At 41.3% G+C, this 21,797-nt stretch overlaps 1 protein-coding gene across 4 annotated transcripts in view; it reads left to right on the top strand.

Moving 5' to 3' along the window:
- Positions 1 to 21,797, top strand: part of SMG6 (SMG6 nonsense mediated mRNA decay factor) — a 243,348-nt gene that overhangs the window by 116,499 nt on the left and 105,052 nt on the right. For all 4 annotated transcript variants that reach the window (XM_036267778.1, XM_036267779.1, XM_036267781.1 and 1 more), the window contains one exon: positions 4,630 to 4,831. In XM_036267778.1, the coding sequence (XP_036123671.1) occupies positions 4,630 to 4,831 (202 nt within the window). The remainder of the gene's footprint in view (positions 1 to 4,629; positions 4,832 to 21,797) is intronic.

Raw genomic sequence — 21,797 nt, 5'->3', positions numbered from 1 at the left:
GAGCATCTCTCTTGTTATGGCCTTATGTTTTTCCCCTTAGTGTCTATAGTCCATGGGCTTTCTTTTTTTCAGCTTCCTTGTGCCTAGTTTCCATGCCATCTTGGCTATATTTCCAGAGCTCCTCACCCCAGGAACCAAAAGATCCAACTCGTTTCCCATCTGTACTACTTCTCTGATCTTCCATAGCTCTGAAACACAATGCAGGGCTTCTTCTCACTCAACTCTTTCCGGGTTTGTTCTGCAGCTGTGGAGTTTGAATGTTAGTGTTTAAACAAGCTGGTATTACACAGGAAATGGCCACCTCCACAGGCCCCTGCAGGCTTGTAACATGGGGTCATTGTACTTGATATTAATCACCAGTCAGCCTGTTCCCCCAGTAAAAATATGAAGGGGTGTGTGAGGGCTCAGTCTTCCTTAGACTTGCCAGTAGGATGACCTGAGCCTTGGTCAGGTCTTAGTACTCCACTCTCCAAACTGTCTCCCTCCTTCAGTCCTGCCCTGGATAGAGCTTGCAGAAAAGTTCCTACCTGACCTCTTCCCTATAAAGCTGGCAGATCTGCCTTTTGTTCTGAGTTCTAGGAAGGAGATATATTATTGTAGTATAACTTGCCTCACATATCTCATACCTTCATCTTTCAGAGCATGTTGTAGTTGAAGAACATGTTACATGAAAACAACCCAAAATTGTGAAACACAGAAATCTGCTGGTCCACCTGAGACTAGGGCTTCTCAGTTCCTGGGACTTGAAGCTACTTTTCTAATGTTGTTTCCAGAACTAACTCCAGCCTGAAGGGTTAATCTGATTCCCCAAGTCAATATCCCCCAAACAACCAGCCAAGAGTGTGTGTTGGTTCATTTCTGTGAAATGTGTTTCCCCAGTCACCTGGGCTGGCCTGGGCTGCATTGTATCGGCCAGCAGCTGCACTGCACTCAAACTGACAGCTACATTAAACCTTGGAATTCTGAGGCAATAAAAAGTAAATTAACTCTTATTTTTTTCCTTTCCTGGTGGAGTAAGTGAATGCATGTCTGTGGAGAAGTGAGTGAGCCTTGGTCCTGAGTGCATACCTCCAACTTGCCACTGCTGGTCTGTCCCAAGCTAGGATCTGGTGTCCAGCCAGGGGTCTGCTTTCCTGGTGTGTGGTGTGTTCTGTGGGGTTGGACCACTGGGTCACCCTACAACTGCTGATCCCTGCTCACTAATCACATCACAGCTGCTGAGAGGCTCCCTTGCCACCATTCTGAGAGCCATAAACGGACACATTGGACGCAGTTTAATACTCTCTGGCTGTTTTGTGTTTGCTAGGTGAAGAATGCACCCTAACTTTAGTGGGATTTTGTGGGCTCTGGGAGCTTCCCCAAAATATGAGTTGGGACCAGAACAAGCCAGAGGTACTTGCCTGAGCCCCATAGCACCCTAGAGGGTTCATTTAGAACCAAAGGTGGTTTGCGATTGTCTGAAAAACCTTTTGGGGAGTCATTTCCAAAGCATTTCTAAAAGATTGGGAGCTGCTTAAAGCTCCTTATAGCCACCAGAATTTGACTTTGGGCTACTCACCCCAGGCCAACCTTGAATCCTGAGACTCCAAGGGCTGCTGTGGGGTGAAGGTTGGAAGGCACTCCTAACTGGGATAAGGAACTAGAGCAGGAAAAACCTAAGCTTTCCCCCTTCTACTCAGGAAACTGACCTCTGTGTTCACCCATGGAACTGACCTCTCAGCCCAGAGACCTGATTGGGGTGATATTTCCCAGATTCTAGGAATTGCCTCATCCTTTTGCAAATATCTTTTAACTTTTGAGTTTAGGTATTTCACCTTTTCCTTCTAGTATTAATTTTTTAACACTTCCCTCTTCCCCACCCTCTGTAGAGAATCATCATGTGGCCCACGGGTGCCCAGTTAGTTGTGTTCTTGTCTGTGGTACCACTTTATATTTCTGAGTTAGGAACTCAGGACACATCATATGTCTCCTGGCACCAGCTGCTGTCTTACACATCAACATTGGGGTAGGAACTTGCATTCACTTCATTTTGCAGTGAGTCTTAAGGTTTTGGCATAAGGTGGGTGGGTGGTAATGGGCAGAGGTCCCTAGTGGTGGCCAGCAATCTCTGGGAAGAGTCAGTTTTGGTTTATCTGAGTGTTAGGGGACAGGGGAGCATGGTAATGAGAACCACATGGTACCACATATTTCTTCATCTTAGATCCAAGATGGTAGGGGTAGGAGGATAAGAGAGAGGGATGTCGGGCCTCCCACTGTGGCAGCCATGGGTAATTTTCTGCTGCCTCTCCCTGGCCGGGGATGCTGCTGCCCACACCTCCCACCCCCAACTACATCCTGAAGCAGCCTTGACCTGCACAGAGCCAACCAAGGCCCCCAAGCCAAGAATTCAGCTGGGAGACTTTTCACCTTCTTCCTTCTCACTGTCGTCTTTCCTGTTTATTTTCCAAATTGCTGCTCTGCAGCCGAGCAATGCGTGTTGGCCAGAACTCACCAGCGCTGTGGGATCAGACTCAGGCAGTGGGCTCAAGTGGCCAGCAGGGCACTGGGGGAGGAAGCAGGGAGCTGGAAGAGCCTCCCTGTGCGTCTCCCATGGGCAGCGCTAACCTCGGAGGCGGCCCTGAGCAGCCCTATCACATCCGGTGCTTGTCTCTGCAGCCGGGACTGGAGGATAAACTATCAGAGCTGTGGGGCAGTGCATCATTCCTCTTATTATTTTCTTCTCTGCAGATGGGGTCGTGGAAAGTTCAGTTCCTTTTAACCCTCGAAGTTCTGTTTATTCTACAGCTGGTAGCCTGAATGCCGCGTTTCCCATTACATCACAAAGGGGCTCAGGCAGATCTCTGCACAGAAACGTGTTGCAACTGTTTATTTTTTTCCATATTTAAACATTTTTGACAGCCAAACCCAGCTGAGCCAAAAGATGGAGCTTTGTGAATGAGTCTGGTTGTTGGTGTCTGTGCAGAGAGAGGCTTTAAAAATCCCTTGTCCCTCCGGTGATTCTTCTCAAACATGTTCTTTTTCCTGGGCAAAGCCTGTGAAGCGAGTTACTTCTGCTGTACACGTGTGTTGATTATGTGCCGTTGTGTGATTAATGGGGCTGTGTTCCGCCTGGTTCCCAGGACACTCTTGAAAACAAGATGTTTCATTTCATTGCCTTTTCCTAGTGCAGTGATTACAGTAAATAAACCAGTACGGGCTCTTTCCACCTGGAGCCAGTCAGGGAGTCCCCACACCTCTACTCCACTTTCTCTTCCAGCATTACCTTCAATGGCATGTCCCTTGAATGCCCTCCTTTCTGCCATACCCTCAAGATTCCCAGTCTCCAGGAGCAACAAATTGCTTTGGTCTGAGGCCCCTCCCTAGCAGATTTGGCTCATGCGCAGTAACTCATCTGGGAACATTCCAGGATGTAGCTCATTCATATACCTCTCTTTGCTTCTCTAGCCTCTTGCCACTCCACCTTTTGAACCTAATTGTAAAGCTTTTCTTTGTTATTCTTTTATGGGTCTCGTTCCTTGTGGAGTACAACTTAGCATCCATAGGGTACTTGCTTTTTCCAAACTCCCTGGTTAGGTGGTCCTCTGGGGAAGAAACTCAAGTCTGTAAACTTGGCAGGCCCTGGATCTGACCACAGTTTGGCTATTTGAGCTTCTCGTGGGCTTGTCAAAAGAAAATTGTAAGGATTCTTAACTCCCAGCAAAAGAGGGATCTGAACCACAGTAGATTTTTGACAAATGATAGTAACAGAGAAATGAACCTTCTTTTATAATTCTGCCCTAGAGTTTGAACTGGGAAGAACCAGATTTTGCATTTTTAAGGTTTCTTCTCAGGTTCAACCAGGACCTGGTGATTCGCAGTTAGGATGACTATCCATTCCAGTTTACCCAGGACTAAGGTGTTTCTGGGAATGCGGGGCTTTAAATGGTAACACTGGGACAGTTCCAGGCAAACCATAATGGTTGGTTGCCCTACCTATGTCTAACCTTTTACAGTTGAGGAAAAGGCGAGGGAATAGGATGGCCAAGATAGCGCTGATACTGGTTCATCTCCTGAAATGTATGGGAAGCTTGGCAGGCCAGGAATGAGGTTTTTGTTGGATGTGTGTTTGTTTTTCTGCTTATATATAGGAAGAGATTTCTGAAGCATTATAGGAGGGGTGAAAAAAATAAGTAAAACACATGGCTCTTTCCGTGGTGTGACTAGCCCCTCTGGCTGTGCAAGAGGAGGGAAGATTGGCGCTTTTGCTGTCTGTGTGGCATATACTTGGCTGGACAGCAGTGGGGGAATTCTGGGAGCTGCCTCAGGCACTGGGTGTCTAGAGTGTTTGAGTAAGTGTCTTAGGCACACTGTCTGGAAAGGTGACAGGATCTGCATTAGGCAACTGATTCTCTAAATTCTTTTCACTCTCTGGTTAGGATTAAAAACTCCCCCTAATGAATTTTAGCTTTGCATAGATGGTCACACATTCACCAGATTGCTGACATGGGTGCAATTTAGTATCCTCGCTTTTTGGGTAAGATTTCCTGGCAGATGCCAGCCATAGACAACATTTGTCACAAGTACCTCCCTGTTCACAAGTGCTTAGAATACTTTAGAGCTGCTCTTCTTTTCTTACCTTATTTCTCACAGGGTTGCTGTGGATGTGTGGTCGATGCTGGCTGATTTCTGTAACATATTGACTGCGGTGAATCAGTCTGAGGTGCCACTGTACAAGGACCCGGACGATGACCTCACCCTTCTTATTCTGGAAGAGGATCGGCTTCTCTCGGGCTTTGTCCCCTTGCTGGCTGCCCCTCAGGACCCCTGCTACGTGGAGAAAACCTCGGATAAGGTCAGCCCCAGGCCAAACATCACTCCCCATTCACCCTTCCTCTTAATTCTCCAGGCTTTTTTATTCTTGGGAAGTTTTCTGTGCAAACGGAACATGATTAAGTCATTGAGAAGGGTGTTAAGGGAAAATATCGACCTTTTAGCCGCTGACATCCAGCTCTGTGTCCTGAAAAAAAGCCCTCTCGACTTCCTTTGGTGTGTGTGTGTGCTTGCTGGCATGTTGTATATACGATCATTTCCTCACTTGTTTAAATAGTCCAGCTTGTGTTGGCAGTGCTCTCACTCAACTCCAAATGGTTTGCATCATGCTTAAAGCACCCTCCTTCCTCCCCCCTTCCTCCTTCCCCCCAGCCACAAAACTCTGCACTAGGAAAACAGCCAGGGCTTTTTCCCTTTTCTAAGGAGGAGAGTGATAAATAGGTGACTAGAGAGAAGCAGACACCATGTGTTAACTTACAAAAAAAACTTTTAGGAATATGAAGCATTCCCCGTTGCCTGGTTTCTATTTTTCTTTCTCTGAGGACTGTGTTTTAACCTGAACTTTTTCTTGTCTGTCTGTTTATAGAAAACAAAGCTCATTGCCTGTTGCCCTGTTGGGGATTGTGGAACTTAGTCTCTGCTTAACAGTTGTGTCTTTGGCCAGGTGTGGAGAGTAAGGCAGTTCATTCTGCTTCACATTCCTTTGTAACAGTTGCTAGACTGGGGAAGTAGCACCCCCAGACCCTGGGAGCAATCTTCTGTGCTGTGCAGGGGAACCCTGTGATGTTGCTCTCTGTTGAGTTGTTAGCATTGTGTTTCCTGGGAGAGGCCTTTGGGGAAGAGTCCACAAATGGCTTCTCAGAAAGAAGTCTTTTCAGAGGTAGGGAATGTCCGGCCTGCAGGCCATGTAAGGCCTGCAAAATCAATATCAGCTAACGTGACATGCCTCACCAAAGTAGCCTGACCAAATAGAGCAAGCTAATTTTTAAGTTGATATTTTTGTATGGCCCTCAAATGATATTATAAGTATCCAAATGGCCCTTGGCAGAAAAAAGGTTCCCCACCCCTGATAGATGAGTATGTATAGAGATGTAGGTGGATTTTTTTTTTAAAGTGAGATAATAAAAACTAAATTCCAAACATAGACTGCAAATATAAGACATTTTATATTGAAAATAAAAACTTTTTAACTTGTTCTTAGTAGATCACAGTATAAGTTCCTTGTATACAAGTAAAAAGAAGAACATTTATCTGTAATCTCTCTACCCAGAGGTAACACCACTGTTATTTTTGCTGATTATACATAATCATATATTTTTTGTTGTTAAGTTGATCCTCACCTGAGAATATTTTTTCCATTGCTTTTAGAGAGAGTGGAAAGGGAGTGGGGGAGAGAGAGCAGGAAACAGAAACATCAACATGAGAGAGAGACCTTGATTGGTTGCTTCCCACATACACCCCAACCAGGACTGGGAATCGAACCTGTGACCCTTTGGTCCTTGGGCCGACACTCTAACTGCTGAGCCACATCAGCCAAGACCATAATCATATTTAACTTCTAGTATACACATACTCTTTTTTTTTTAATCCTCACTCAAGGATATTTTTCCATTTATCTTCGGATATAGTTGGGGGCACATTGATTTGAGAGAGACCCATTGACTGGTTGCCTCCCACACGACCCCAACCACGGCCGGGAACCGAACCACAACCAAAGTATGTGCCCTTGACTGGAATCAGACCCGCGACTCTTTTGGTCTTCGTGCTGGCGCTCTAATCATCGAGCCAAACTGGCCAGGGCCACTATCCTTTTTTTTTTTTTTAATCCTCACCGGAGGACATTTTTTCATTCTTTGTTCAGATAGAGCAGGAGGGAGAGAGAGGAAGAGAGAGAGAGAAACATCGACGTCAAAGGGTCAAAGGAACGCATCGAGTGGCTGCCACCCGCACGACCCAACCAGGGCCGGGGACAAACTGCAACCAAGGTATATGCCTTAAGCGGGAACCAAACCCAGGTCTCTCAGGACCGCAGGCCGACACTCCAACCGCTGAGCCAAACCGGCTAGTGCCCACTACACTTTTTTAAAAGACAAAACTGGGGGTCATTATACTATTTATAATCTACTTTTTTTACTTAATACTTTTTTTTTTTTAATCCTCACCCGAGGACATTTTTCTATTTTTTGTTCAGGTAGAGTGGGAGGGAGAGAGAGGAACAGAGAGAGAGAGAGAAACATCGACGTGAAAGGAACACATCAAGTGGCTGCCACCCGCACAACCGACCAGGGCCGGGGATAAACTGCAACCGAGGTACGCGCCCTTAGCGGGAACCGAACCCGGGTCTCTCAGGACCGCAGGCCAACGCTCTAACCGCTGAGCCAAACCAGCCAGGGCTACTTAATACTTTTTTTTTTTTTTTTTAATCCTCACCCGAGGGTATTTTTCCATTTTTTGTACAGATAGAGTGGGAGGGAGAGAGAGGAAGGGAGAGAGAGAGAGAGAAACATCGACGTGAAGGGACACATCGAGTGGCTGCCACCCGCACGACCAACCAGGGCCGGGGACAAACTGCAACCGAAGTACGTGCCCTTAGCGGGAACTGAACCCGGGTCTCTCCAGACCGCAGGCCGACGCTCTAACCGCTGAGCCAAGCTGGCCAGGGCTACTTAATACTTTTAATGTATGTTTTATATGGAATCATTTATATGATCACTTAATATTCTTTTATGTGCTAATATTTCTTTAACCAATCTTAGCTTTATTGAACCAAAGGAATGTTCCCAGTTTTTGCACTATCAATAGTAAAGTGATCTGGCCATTGTGGCTCAGGGGTTGAGTGTCGACCCATATACCAAGAGGTTGCCGGTTCGGTTCCTGGTCAGGGCACAGTGGGGGACATGCAGGAAGCGGCCAATCAATGCTCTCTCTCATCAGTGTTTCTATCTCCCTCTCCCTTTTTCTCTTTCTAAAATCAATAAAGAAAAAAAAATTTTTTTTTTATTAAAAACAGTAAAGTAACTCCTTACAGTAGAATTTTTGTATCTATTCCCTTTGGTTAAATTTCTGTAAGTAGATAAAAGGTTCTAGACATTGACATACCAAAAATCCCATATGATTTGGAGGCATTTAATGGCTAATAGATTTGGGGAATGTAAAAGCAAGAGATATTCATTTTATGCTTTTCCAATGAAAAGTTGGAATAGGGAGTTATAGTATGTGAGGCTGAGGACAGCTAACACAACGTTTACATTTTGTAGACATTTGGTTAGAAGAGAAATTGGATAACCATGGCTTGAGTCAGGGGATCCTAATCCAATCCTGTTCTTATGTGATCACAAGGTGGTCTTGACTCCAGAGGGTACTTTTGAGAGTTGGCTCTTTGGGATAGCTATTTTTAGTGCAGAACAAGGAAGGAATCCTAACCAGCTTCAGACTTCCTAAGCTCTGTGTTCTCATCATCTTGCCCAGTGTTATTGTTGGTATATGATACATGTATATGAGATAGTATATTATATGATACATATATCTGATAGAATACAGTGTTTGAAAAGTGGCCCTGGCCAGTTTGGCTCAGCGGTTAGAGCGTCGGCCTGCGGTCCTGAGAGACCCGGGTTCGGTTCCCGCTAAGGGCACGTACTTCGGTTGTAGTTTGTCCCCGGCCCTGGTTGGTCATGTGGGTGGCAGCCACTCGATGTGTCCCTTCACGTCGATGTTTCTCTCTCTCTCTCTCTCTCTCTCTCTCTCTCTCTCTCTCCCTTCCTCTCTCTCCCTCCCACTCTATCTGTACAAAAAATGGAAAAATGTCCTCGGGTGAGGATAAAAAAAAAAGAAGAAGAAAAGAAAAGTGTATGATCTGGCCAGAGGAGAACACAGAGCCAGCAGTTCAGGTCCTCAGCCTGTAGTAGTGATTTATAGGCTAATCGGCAGTTGTAGCTCATTGAGACTAAAGTAGATCTCCACTTCAAGGACTGGGAAGTGTGTCAAATATAATCTCCAAATCTGGACTCCTAAATTTTTCTCTCCAAAACCTGGTCTTTCTTTAGTCTTCCCATCTTGGTGAAAGGCAACTTTGACTTTTGGGTTGCTCATGTGAAAATTCTTGGGATTATGCCCTGGTCAGTTTGGCTCAGCAGTTAGAATGTCGGCCTGTGGACTGAAGGGTCTTGGGTTCGATTCCTGATCAAGTGCATGTACCTGGGTTGCATGTTTGATTCCCGGCCCCGGTTGGGGTCATTCGGGAGGCAACCAATAGATGTGTCTCTCTTACATCGCTGTCTCCCCGCCCCCCCCCCCCCCCCCATCCTTGGGTGAGGATTAACAAAGAAAAAAATTCTTGGGGTTATTCTTGATTTCTCTCTTTTTCTCACACCTCCATAATTTATCCATTAGCAATTCATGTCTACTCTCAAAGTAAATGTAGATACAACTTTTCTTACTACTACACTCTAATTCAGTTCATCAAAATGCCTTCTAACTGGTTTCTCTAGTTCATCCCTCCTCTTATTCCCCATTCTATTTTCAGCACAGCAACTGGAATGATCTTTTTAAAGCATCATGTCTTGTCTGTTTAAAACCTTCTAATGGCTATTGCTCTCATTTAGAGCCAAAGTTTTAACAACAGCCTACAATGCCCTTGATGATTTGACGCCACCTACACCCTCTTAACTCTCTGACCTTAGCTCCTACTGCTCCTCATACCCAGCATTCTCTGGTCACATTGGCATTCTTGCTGTTCCTCAAACAAGGCAAGCACTCTCGCCTAAGAATCTTTGCACTTGTTTTCCTCTTAGCCTGCAACAAATACTCTGTCCCTGGATAGCTGTGTGGCTCTCTCGCTGCCTTCTAAATGCCACCTTGTAAGAGAAGTCTTCCTGAGTTACTCACTATAAGATGTTACCCACCTTTCTTTTTCTTTTATTCTGCTTTATTCTTCATGACGGGGAAAAAATAACATATCTTGAATATCAAATGTGTATCACCCTGGCCTAGATATTTCATTAAGTCCTCAAATAAGCCTACCAAGTAGTTATTAGTACCTTTATTTTTTAAAAAAAAAAAAGTGACAGAAGCTCAAGAGCAGAGTGAAGAATGAAGATAAAACTCATGGATTATTTCCATGTCTGACCTAGAAGACTAGTATGAATGTGTCAGAGGGACTCTTTTTTTTTTTTAACAATTATAAAGCCAATATTTATTAAAATACATTTCATTTTAATTAATTTTATTTTTTTCTCACCAGAGGACATATTTTTCATTTTTTGTTCAGATAGAGTGGGAGGGGGAGAGAGGGTGAGAGAGAGAGAGAGAGAGAGAGAAACATTGACGTGAAAGGGACACATTGAGTGGCTACCTTCTCAACCAGGGCTGGGGACATACTGCAAACGAGGTACGTGCCCTTAGCGGGAACCAAACCTGGGTCTCTCTGGACCACAGACTGATGCTCTAACCGCTGAGCCAAACCAGCCAGGGCTCAGATGGACTCTTTAGGAACTTTTGACTTTCAGAAATCTGAAAATGGCACATATTTTCTCTAGTTTCTAGTGTTCACTCCCAAGAAATGTAAAATATCTCAAGGACTCATCAGTAGCAGCAACATGAGCAATGTCATTGCTGGTCAAGATTAATCACATATTTGGTCCAGCCTTGATGCTCATTCAGCAGATAATTATTGAGCATGTCTACATTAGACATACACACAACATGAAAGATCCAGACATATAAGGCAAAGATCCTCCTAGTTTGGGAGAAGTTTGTGGCATATACAAACATGTGAAAAGCAACAGAAATTAATTTGAAGCTGTAAGTAAGGAGGAACTCTTGAAATTTTGTTAACCTTATGGTATCTCAGTGCAGGCGTTGCTTAAGGAATACTGATTTCGCATTAATATGTTATTGTATTTCCCAAGCATGTTCTATTGAACTCTAGTTTTGTAAGTTCTTTTTTTTATTGGTTAATCCTCACTCAAGGATATTCTTCCATTGATTTCTAGATAAAGTAGAAGGGAGAGGGGAGGGAGAGAGAGAGAGGAGAGAAACATCAATGTGAGAGAGAGAAATATCCATTGGTTGCCTCTTACACGAACCCAGGTACATGCTCTTGACTGGGGATCTAACCTGTAGCCCTTTGGTCTAAGGGCCAGCACTCTAATTGTTGAGCCAAACCAGCCAGGGCTAGTTTGTAAGTTCTTAATTGTTGGGTGAGAGTTTCATGATCATGTATTAGGATAAAGCAGTGTTAAACAGGACTCATTACTACAAAACTTTGTGGAGCTTTTTTTTAAATCCTCACCTGAGGACATTTTTCCATTTATCTTCAGATAGAGTGGAGGGAGGGAGGAAGAGAGAGAGAGAGAGAAACATCATGTGAGAGGGACACATCAATTGGTTGCCTCCTGAATGACCCCAGCCAGGGCCAGGGACAAACCGCAACTGAGGTACGTTCCCTTGACTGGAATCAAACCCATGACTCTGGTTTGCAGGCCAATGCTCTAACCGCTGAGCCAAACCTGCCAGGGCTTGGAACCTTTTAATGTAGTGTACTTTGTGAGAAGGATAGCCTTTGCAGTCTTTTCCATATTTGCTTCACCCTTGATCTTTATTTACTAAACATCTTCCAGGATTAGTGTTCTGCCTAAAATATAAAAACCCAAGTAGAAAACCCAGATACGGGATGAGCAAGTGGTGAGAAAACAGGTTGCTATTGGGATTATTCAGAAGTATGGTAAGTAAGGAGTACAGATTAGGCTAAAAGCAATCGAGTGGAGCTGGTTACATTTTGAAAGAAGCATCTCATCACAGATGTTGAAACGAATTAGAGCCAAACAGGGGAAAGAAAGCGATCTTAAATTAATTGAGTGGCTGCTAGGTACCTAATTCCAGAGGTTAAATAGCATACTCAAGGTCATGTGGCTAGTAAGGCAGTGTAAGATTATAATCCTTATCTATATGACCTCAAAACCTCATGTTTTGATGAATGATTTGATGTCTAGGATTTGCTTCAAAATAATTTGGGGAGAGAGATAAATAAAAATATTAATGAAAAAAGGCCAGATATTGATTATTTAATATCGAGTATTATTGATTTAAGTATTGATCATTATTACTAAATCTGAATAATAAGTACATTAAGTTCATTATATTCTACTTTTGAATATGTATGAATTGTTCATAATAACAAGGTTTAAAAGAAGTAATAAATAGCCATCCTGTAAGCAAAACAAGTAAAACTCTGTGTCCTTCCTGCCGTATTATAGTGCTTAGGTGATTGAAAAGCAATTCAACCATAATTATAATAAAGTTAAGTTCTTGCAGTCACTAATCATGTTCTAGGCACAGTGCTAAGCTATTTACATGCATTTTCTCATCAACCCTATAGGCAGATAGGAAAAATAATTAAGAAGAAACTGTTTTAGGAGAAAGATGTTGAATTCACGTGCCTTAGTATCAAAAAAGCTTAATAATCATCTTCAAAATATATGCATGTGACTGTATCGCTATAGGTGGTACTAAACAAGGATCTATTTAGTGGCAGACCTTGTCTTCCTTTAGGCTCTAAAGCTCTAGATATTTAATGGATACCAAACTACTTATTTCATAAGTGGATGTAAGCAGTCCTCATTTTAGCATCCCCAGGTAGATTAGTCTGTGATATTCTTTGTCTTTCTCCGTATATTGTCTAACTGAGAAGTAAGTGAAGAACTTCCCAACAAGCTAATGCTGAGGTCACTCTTTGGCTTGATAGGAAATAAATTATAAGTCATATTGTAAGGTCATGTTTTAAGTTTCCCATCCCATCCCATTCATAGTCACCTTTGCTTTCTGTCTAGATGTGGGATCCCAGGAAACTTTATCATTAATAAATATGTAGTTGAGGTTAAATGAAGCTTAAATTATCGAACTTTTGGAAGTACTGGCTTGTCTGCTTATTTATTTCTTAAATGATATTTTTGACATATTGTTTGTTCATATAATTACTAAAAAATGTTTTAAATAGAACAAGAAAATAAAAATCACTTAGAAGCTACCACCTGAAATTAACCAGTGTTAATATGTCCTTTCAGTCTTTTTCTGCTCATACTTATGTGTGTATTCTTTTTCTTTCATAAAACTAGAACCATAAAATGTTATGTTTTGTTCTTATTTTATGTTTTTTATATACCCTTGTTTTATGCATATAGTTTGGGTGGAAATGTTATCTTTGTTATTTGGTGGTCTAGAAAATATTTATTGTAATTGCTAGCCACCAGTGACTAATTTTTTGAAAAACATGTTTGATCCTCTGTTCTCAAAGTATCAACATCATGCCCTAGCCAAGTAGCTCAGTTGGTTAGAGTGTTGTCCCGGTATGCTAAAGCTTTGGGTTTGATCCCTAGTCAGGGCACATATAAGAATCAACCAATGAATGCATAAATAATTGGAACAACAAATCGATTGTTGCACGCATGCACACTCCCTCCCCCTCCCCTTCCCCCCTCTCCCTTCCTCTCTCTCAAATCAATTTTAAAGATAAATAAAAATAATTTTTAAGACCTATTATTGATTATTCCATATATAAATGTGGAAATCAGAACTGTTTATAATATGTATTTTCTTTTTCACCCAATTGCATTGTTTCTAAATTTATAATAATTTACAATAATTATTAAGAATTAATTTACATTAAGTGTTTTTATTGCTTACCTCAGTCTTCATTGTGTGGCTTTGCCATTTCTTTTTTTTTTTTTTTTTTTTTTTTTTTCATTTTTTGTTCAGATAGAGCGGGAGGGAGAGAGAGTAAGAGAGAGAGAGAGAAACATCGATGTGAAGGGACACATCGAGTGGCTGCCAGCCGCATGACCAACCAGGGCCGGGGACAAACTGCAACCGAGGTACATGCCCTTAGCGGGAACCGAACCCGGGTCTCTCTGTACCGCAGGCCGACGCTCCAACCGCTGAGCCAAACCGGCCAGGGCTGGCTTTGCCATTTCTATGTTCTTTATTTTCATTCATGTATTATTCAAATGCAACATTGAGGACTTTTTTTCAACAAAAATGTCTTGGATACTTTTTTAAAAAGTATGTGTGACACTGGTTGAGCATCGACCCATTCACCAAGAGATCGCACGTTCGATTCCTGGTCAGGGCACATGCCCAGGTTGTGGGCCAAATTCCCAGTGTGGGGCATGCAGGAGGCAGCCAGTTGATGTTCTTTCTCATTAATGTTTCTGTCTGTCTCTCCCTCTCCCTTCCTCTCTCTCTCAAAAAAGAAATCAATAAAAAGAAAAAAAAGCCTGATTTTCTTTTTTTCGTAGGTAATTTTTTTGTCCAGCATGGGTAATTTTTTCTAATCTTGAATTTCAAATTGTATGAAGATTTGTTTAGATGTTAGGCACTGTACTTTAATTTTTCATGGTAGCTAGTGAACTGTTTGTTTGTTTGTTAATCCTCACCCCAGGATATTTCTCCATTTATCTTCAGATAGAGGGAAGAGAGAAAGAGAGAGAGAGAGAAACATCTATATGAGAGAGATACATCGACTGGTTGCCTCCTGCATGACCCCAACCAGGGACAGGGACCGAACCACAACTGAGGCATGTGCCCTTGACTAGACACAAACCCACGACTCTTTGGTCCATGGGCCGACGCTCTAACTGCTGAGCCAAACCAGCCAGGGCTTCACCCCAGGATATATTTTCATTGATTTTTTTAGAGAGAGTGGAATAGAGGGAAGGAGAGGGAGAGAGAGAGAAACACATGTATGTGAGAGACACACATCAGTTGGTTGCCCCTTGCAATGTGCCTCAACCAGGGCTGGGAATCGAACCTGCAACCCAGGTACATGCTGTTGACCAGGAATCAAACCTGAGACCCTTCAGTGCACAGGTTGAGATTCTATCCACTGAGCCACACCAGCCAGGGTGCTAATGAGTTTTTTAAATATGCATATCCACTTCTATCTTTGGACCAGAAAAGTTTTCATCTCTCATGTCCTTGATTGCTTATGATCTGTTTGTCCTATTCTTTTCTTCCGTAATTTCTGTTCTCCTAATGTATTGGATCTCCATTCTTTGTCCTCTACATCTCTCTTTCTGTCATAATTTTAATTGTTTTCTGCCTTGGCTCTGCATTCTTGGAGGGCTTCTCAAGTTTGTCCTATCTGTAATGGATTCAGATTTTTATGGTGCTGATTCTACTCTTTATTTCTTCTAATTCAGTTTCTAAGTCTTTTATTGCATTATTTGTTCCTTTATATTACTTTTTTATCTTATCCTGTAACCTTTATATTTTTGCCTGCCTTTTACTCAGGTCTCTTTTATCTTTGTTTTCTCATTCATCTTTTTTTTTTTTTTTATCCTCACCCGAGGATATTTTTCCATTTTTTGTACAGATAGAATGGGAGGGAGAGAGAGAAAGGGAGAGAGAGTGAGAAACATCGACGTGAAGGGACACATTGAGTGGCTGCCACCCGCACGACCAACCAGGGCCGGGGACAAACTGCAACCGAAGTACGTGCCCTTAGCGGGAACCGAACCCGGGTCTCTCCGGACCGCAGGCCGATGCTCTAACCGCTGAGCCAAACTGGCCAGGGCCTCATTCATCTTTCAGCATACTTCATAGGTTCTGTGATTTAAAATTTTTAATTTTAAGAATAAAACAAATAATGTCTTCTTCACTTAACATGTTCCCCCGAAAATATGCTTCGTTTCTCTCTTTGCATCCTATATTCTCCCTTTTTTATGTTGCAGACTCTTTTCATAGGCCCCAGCTTAGATTTCTGTAGTCTTATTTTAGCTATCTATATTTCTTCAAACAAAGAAAAATGTACTCAGGTCTGATATTTTCTCCAAACAAGTTAAGTAGATTTTCACCCAATATCTTCTTTGTCTCTAAAGGTGGTTGATAGAAGTTTGTAATACTAAGTCACCACCCTAAAATGGAGTGAGGGGGAAGCCAGGTGGTATGCAATCTCAATAAATTGAATTATTTTCTACATTTTCTGTTCTGTATATAGGAGAGCAAATACACCAGAGCTAATTTCCCCATGTCCAGTCTTTGTTTCACATAAATGATATGGCAATTTCTGACCTCCTTCCTGGAGCTGTGGCCTGCCATGTCAAGAAGAAATTCTGGGTGACTTCCCTGGCCCCCACCACATGGACCAGTGAACCTCGCCCGGGAATGCTTCAATAAAACTTTCTTGCCAGCTAAAAAAAAAAGAAGAAGAAGAAATTCTGCCCTCTGGCCACTTCCCTTGGGCTTTTTTGAACTGCTGATTGTCAGTAGTGTACTGCTTTGTAGCAGTGCAAAAGCTTCCCAGTAGTGTTCTGCATCTGCCCCATGTCCTCATACTTTGTTGTAGGCAAACTTTATAATAGGTAGACCAAAGGTGATCCATGTCTTAATCCCTGAAACCTGTTAAATGTTACCTTACAAGGCAAAAGGGCCTTTACTGATGTGATTAAATTAAGGATCTTGAGAGATGGAAAGATAATCCTGGATTATCCAGGTGAACTTATTGTAATCACAGGGGTCCTTATGAAGAGGCAGGAGTGTCAGAGTCAGAAAAAGGAAATGTGATGATAGAACCAGAGGTCACAAAGAGAGAGAGATTAGTGATAGTTGGCTGCTGGCCATGAAGATAGAGGAAGAGGTCATGAGCCAAGGAATGCAGGTGGCCTCTAGATGCTAGAAAAGGCAAGGAAACAGATTCTCCCATAGAGCCTCCACAAAGAACACAATCCTGTCAAAACCTTGGTTTTTTGAATTCTGACTTCCAGAACTGTAAGGTAATAAATTATATTGTTTTAAGCCATTAAATGTGTGGTAATTTATTATAGCAGTGGTATGAAACTAATACACCCTTTCAAACTGGAGAATTTTGCCAGGCTCTTCATTGTTTACTTCTGCTGCTGTTTTCCATTTTTGATCTTTTTAATTATGAAATATAAATATGAAAATGCATATAATAAAGACTCATCACAAAGTGAGCAACTGTATAACCATCAAGCAGAAATAGAACAAGACAAAGGTTATTAATTACCAGTTCTATTTAGCTTATGTTGGAGGTCCTAGCCAGTACAGTAAAACAAGAAAAAGAAACAAAGTATTAAAAAGATGATTGGAAAGGAAAAAAATATAAATATCTTTATTTGCAAATACTTAGAAAATCCAAAAGAATATAAGGATAAATTATTAGAATCAATAAGTGAATTTAACAAAGTTGCTGGATATAAAGTTAGTATACAAAAATCAATTCCATATTTACAAACTAACATCAAACAAAAGGAAACTTTTTTTTTAAGTTGCTTTCTTAGGAAGGGAAGCTGTGAATTGGCTCTTAATGACCTGCTTCTAGCTATCAATCCATCTGGCAGTAATTCTTTAGGTTGATGACAGATGGATGGCATTTTTCCCATTTAATAGCTACTGACTGTCTACTGTGCATCAGACGCTACTCTAAATAACACAGCCTTAGATACATATACAAATGGAACGAATACTGTGCAGCTGTAAGAAAGAAAGGTCTCTTATCCTTTGAAACGACATAGAGGGACCTGGAGAGTATTATGTTAAGCGAAATAAGCCAATCAGAGAAAGACACATTTCACATGATCTCACTTATTTGTGGAATATAATGAACAAAATAAACTGATGAACAAAATTGACCCAGAGACATAGAAATAGGGTTCAGACTGACAAACCTCAGAAGAGACGGGTGGCAGAGAGTGAAGAGATAAACCAAAGAACTTACATGCATAACCAATGGACATAGACAACAGTGCTGTATAGGGGGAGGAATCAAGAGGAGGGTGTCAGTGGGGGAAAAAGGAGAAACATCTGTAATAAAAATTAATAACACAGCCCTGGCCAGTTTGGCTCAGTGGTTAGAACATCAGCCTATGTACTAGAGAGTCCCGCATTTGATTCCAGCTAAGGGCACGTACCTTGGTTGTGGTTCATCCCTCGCCCTGGTTAGGTCATGTGGGAGGCAACCAATCGATGTTTCTCTCTCGATTGATGTTTTTCTCTCTCTTCCCCCACCCCCACTCTGTCTGAAGATAAATGTAAAAATATCCTCAGGTAAGGATTAAAAAAATAACAATAAATAAATAAATAAATAACATAGCCATAGCAGTGAACACAGTAGGCAAAGGAGGGCTTGTGGCGCTTAGGGGATATACTCTGTGTAGCCAGTTTGGTCACTTTACTTGGGATACTGGAAGTAGAGTTAGGTTGGCAGTGTATGATTTTATGTTTTTTAATTATAAAAATAGTATTTTTGTTATAAAGTAGAGGTTCATTTTAGAAATACTAGAGAAATCAAGGTTCACAATAAGGAAAATAAAATATCCCTTGATCCTCATATAATGGTTGAATAAGTGGATGGACAGGTAGATAAATGTGAAACAATTCTATTGCTTTTTAATAGAAATAGAATCAAACTATGACACTGTTTTGTAATCTAGTTTGTTCACTTAGCAATAAATATATCCTGAATATATTTTCATGTTCCCTATAACATGAAGTTTAATGGCCACACTATATCAACTTCTTTAGACATAACATAATATTTGTTTAGTCCCCAGTCATTAAACATTTTAGGAAGTTAATGATTTTTCCGTTTTATAAATGATGCCATCTCAGGAGATCTTATACAGAAATCTTTACATATATCTTTTATTAGTTCATAGATGCATTTTCTAAGTGGAATTAATAGGTCAAAGAGAGTAATGAGATTTTTAAAGGTTTTTGATAGGTAATGCTGATTTGCCCTCCAAAAAAGTTACAACCATTTATTATTATTATTTTTTTTAATCCTCACCTTAGAATATTTTTCTGTTGATTTTCAGATAGAGGGGGAGGGAGTGACAGAGAGAGAGAGAAAAACATCGATGTGAGAGAGAGACATTGATTGGCTGCTTCCCACATGACTGCAACTAGGGTCAGGGATGGAACCAAAAACGAGGTATGTGCCCTTGACCAGAATCGAACCCTTGACTCTTCGGTCTGTGGGCTGACGCTCCAGCCACTGAGCCATACTGGCCAGAGCAAAAATTATAACCATTTAAACTGCAGAATATGAGTGTCTGTTTTCTAGCATTTTCACCAATCCTGAATGGTTTAATATTTTTGTAACTTTGTCAGAAATGCACAGAAATGGCATCTCACTGTTTTGATTTTCATTCTTTGATTACTAATTGGGTTGATTTTTTAATTTTTAAAATTTTTTTATCCTCACCCAAGGACATTTTTCCATTTTTTGTTCAGACAGAGTTGGAGGGGGGAGGAGAGAGAGAGAGAGAGAGAGAGAGAGAGAGAGAAACATCGATGTGAAAGGGACACATCGAGTGGCTGCCTCCTGCACAACCGAACCAGGATCAGGGACAGACTTTAACTGAGGTACGTGCCCTTAGCAGGGACCGAACCTGGGCCTCTCTGGACCACAGGCCGACTCTCTAACTGCTGAGCCAATCTGGCCAGGGCTTGGGTTTATTTTTTTTAAAGTATTATGTTTAGCCCTTACCGGTTTGGCTCAGCGGTTGGAGCGTCGGCCTGCGGTACAGAGAGACCCGGGTTCGGTTCCCGCTAAGGGCACGTACCTCGGTTGCAGTTTGTCCCCGACCCTGGTTGGTCGTGCGGGTGGCAGCCACTCGATGTGTCCCTTCACGTCGATGTTTCTCTCTCTCTCTCTTCCTCTCTCTCCCTCCCTCTCTATCTGAACAAAAAATGGAAAAATGTCCTCGAGTGAGGATAAAAAAAAAAAAGTATTATGTTTATTGGTGATATATATTTATATATATATAATTATATTAAATTGCCTTATGTTCTTTGTCCATTTCTCCATTGGCGTTCTCATTCATTTATTTCTTAATGATTTGTGAAAGCTATTTGTGAATAACTTTTGAACTTTCTTTGGTTACCCTTATATAAGAGGTGTTATATTTTTCTGTTGAATGAGATGAGAACTTTTGGAAACTTGGAAGGGAGGGGTATATCACTCTACTTTTCAAGCAGTAAGAACATGTATCTTCCTTTGTCATACCATACTAGATAAGATCTTTTGTTTTCACCCTTTCATTCAGTTTCTTCTATAGCTACCCCTCTATCAATTCGTAGATATCTAAGGAAAAATCATTTCCAGCCAGATATTTAGAAATGAACTATGAACTGTATCTGTTTTGCCTGCTTGTTTTATTTTATTTTTTGTTACTCCTCACCTGAGAATATTTTCCCATTGATTTTTAGATAGAATGGAAGGGAAGGGGGAAGGGAGGGAGAGAGAGAGAGAAAGAAACATTGATGTTAGAGAGACGCATCAATTGGTTGCCTCCTGCACGATCCCAGTCAGGGCTGGGATCGAACCTGCAACCCAGGTACGTGCCCTTGACCGGGAATCAAACCCATATCCCTTTCATCCATGGGCCAATGCTCTGATTGCTGAGCCAAACCAGCTAAGGCTATTTTGCCTGTTTAATTGAAGGAACCTTTGATATAGGCATAAACTTAGTGAAAATTGTAACAGTGTTTTGAAAAATTCTCTGGTTTATATCTAGAAAATGTTATAAATTCAGACTTTTTTCCCCTCTTCTCACTTTAGGTGCAATAAGTACCTTAATGACTGCTTTGTTTCACGATTCATTTCACGGTGTCCCTTTGCCACTGACTATTTGTATTGTGTATTTCTCTCTGCCTACCTCATTGTTGCTCTCCCTCACCTTTTTTATGCTCTTTACTAATTGTTTATACATTTATAAACTTACTTATTACAATTCCATTTACTCTAATCCTTGAATATATCAGTTACTGCCTAATTTATAAATCTAATTCCCCAAATGGGCCCTGTTGAACTCAGTTATCTTTATGCCCATGCTATGGATAGAAGAATGATTAGGTGTTCTTTTTGTTCTAGGATAGTAATTCTTCTATTTTAGCATTCACCAAAATCACCTGGAGAGCTTGTAAAACAACTAGTTGCTGGGTGTCACCCCAAGAATTTCTAAGTAGTTGGAAGGAGGAGAGAGAAAAATTGCATTTCTAAACACCTTCCCAGGTGATGTTGATGGTCTGGGTGTCACACTTTGAGAACCACTGTTTTTAGGAATTTGGTGGCTGCCAGGGCAAAGATTTTGGCACAGGTAAAAATAATAAAGATTTCTGATATAAGTAGTCTTCCTAATTCTGAATTTAACTTTGGAATATAGAGAGTACGTATTACTTGAAAGTCCATTACTTTTTTTGGGGGGGGGGGATACGTACCCCTAGCGGGAACTGAACTCAGGACTCTCTGGTCCGCAGGCCAACGCTCCAACCACTGATCCAAACCAGCCAGAGCAGAGTCTATTACTTTTCCTCCATTTTGCCAAACATCTTTCTGAGCTCTTCAGAAAAGTTATTTTCAGAATGTTCTTAATACATTTTTCTTAAATATATATGAAGAGTTACATGTCTAGGTCTCCTTTCCCAGGAAGATCATGAGCAAAACAACTGACTTTTAGTGAGTGCTTATCATTTGCTAGACACTGTTTTAATGCTTTTACAGTATCTCATTTAAATTTCCAAAAGCCCAGACAGTGAAAAATAGGAATAAAATCTGAGCAATTCAGATCTAGAGCACACAGTCTTAATTGAATATAAATACAGTAGTAGAGTGGTTGAACAAACATATTATTTAGTACATCTAGTTCTCTTTCCAGCTTTGACAGTTTTTCATTTTCACTGAGAGCTTGATTTCTCACCAGGAGCTTGGGAACTATTGACCTGGTTTAGGAAGATAATCTGGCCTCCCATAATACTTCCTAAGGATGAATAAAGAAGTAAGAAAGTTCCTATGAGGAGAACGGATGCTCAGATTGAATTTACCTGCTTCTTTCTCTCTGAGTTGGATGTACTTCAAATCTTGGAATGTCCTGGGTCCAAAGATACCTGAGTTTCTGGAACAGCTATTTTCAACCATTTTCATCTTGTGGCACACATAAACTCATTACTAAAATTTTGTAGCATGTTAAAAA

Source organism: Molossus molossus, unplaced genomic scaffold, assembly GCF_014108415.1.
Source record: "Molossus molossus isolate mMolMol1 unplaced genomic scaffold, mMolMol1.p scaffold_m16_p_19, whole genome shotgun sequence".
NCBI classification, from domain to species: domain Eukaryota; kingdom Metazoa; phylum Chordata; class Mammalia; order Chiroptera; family Molossidae; genus Molossus; species Molossus molossus.
The sequence above is the reverse complement of the archived record's forward strand: the minus strand, read 5'-3'. Positions and strand labels throughout refer to the sequence as shown.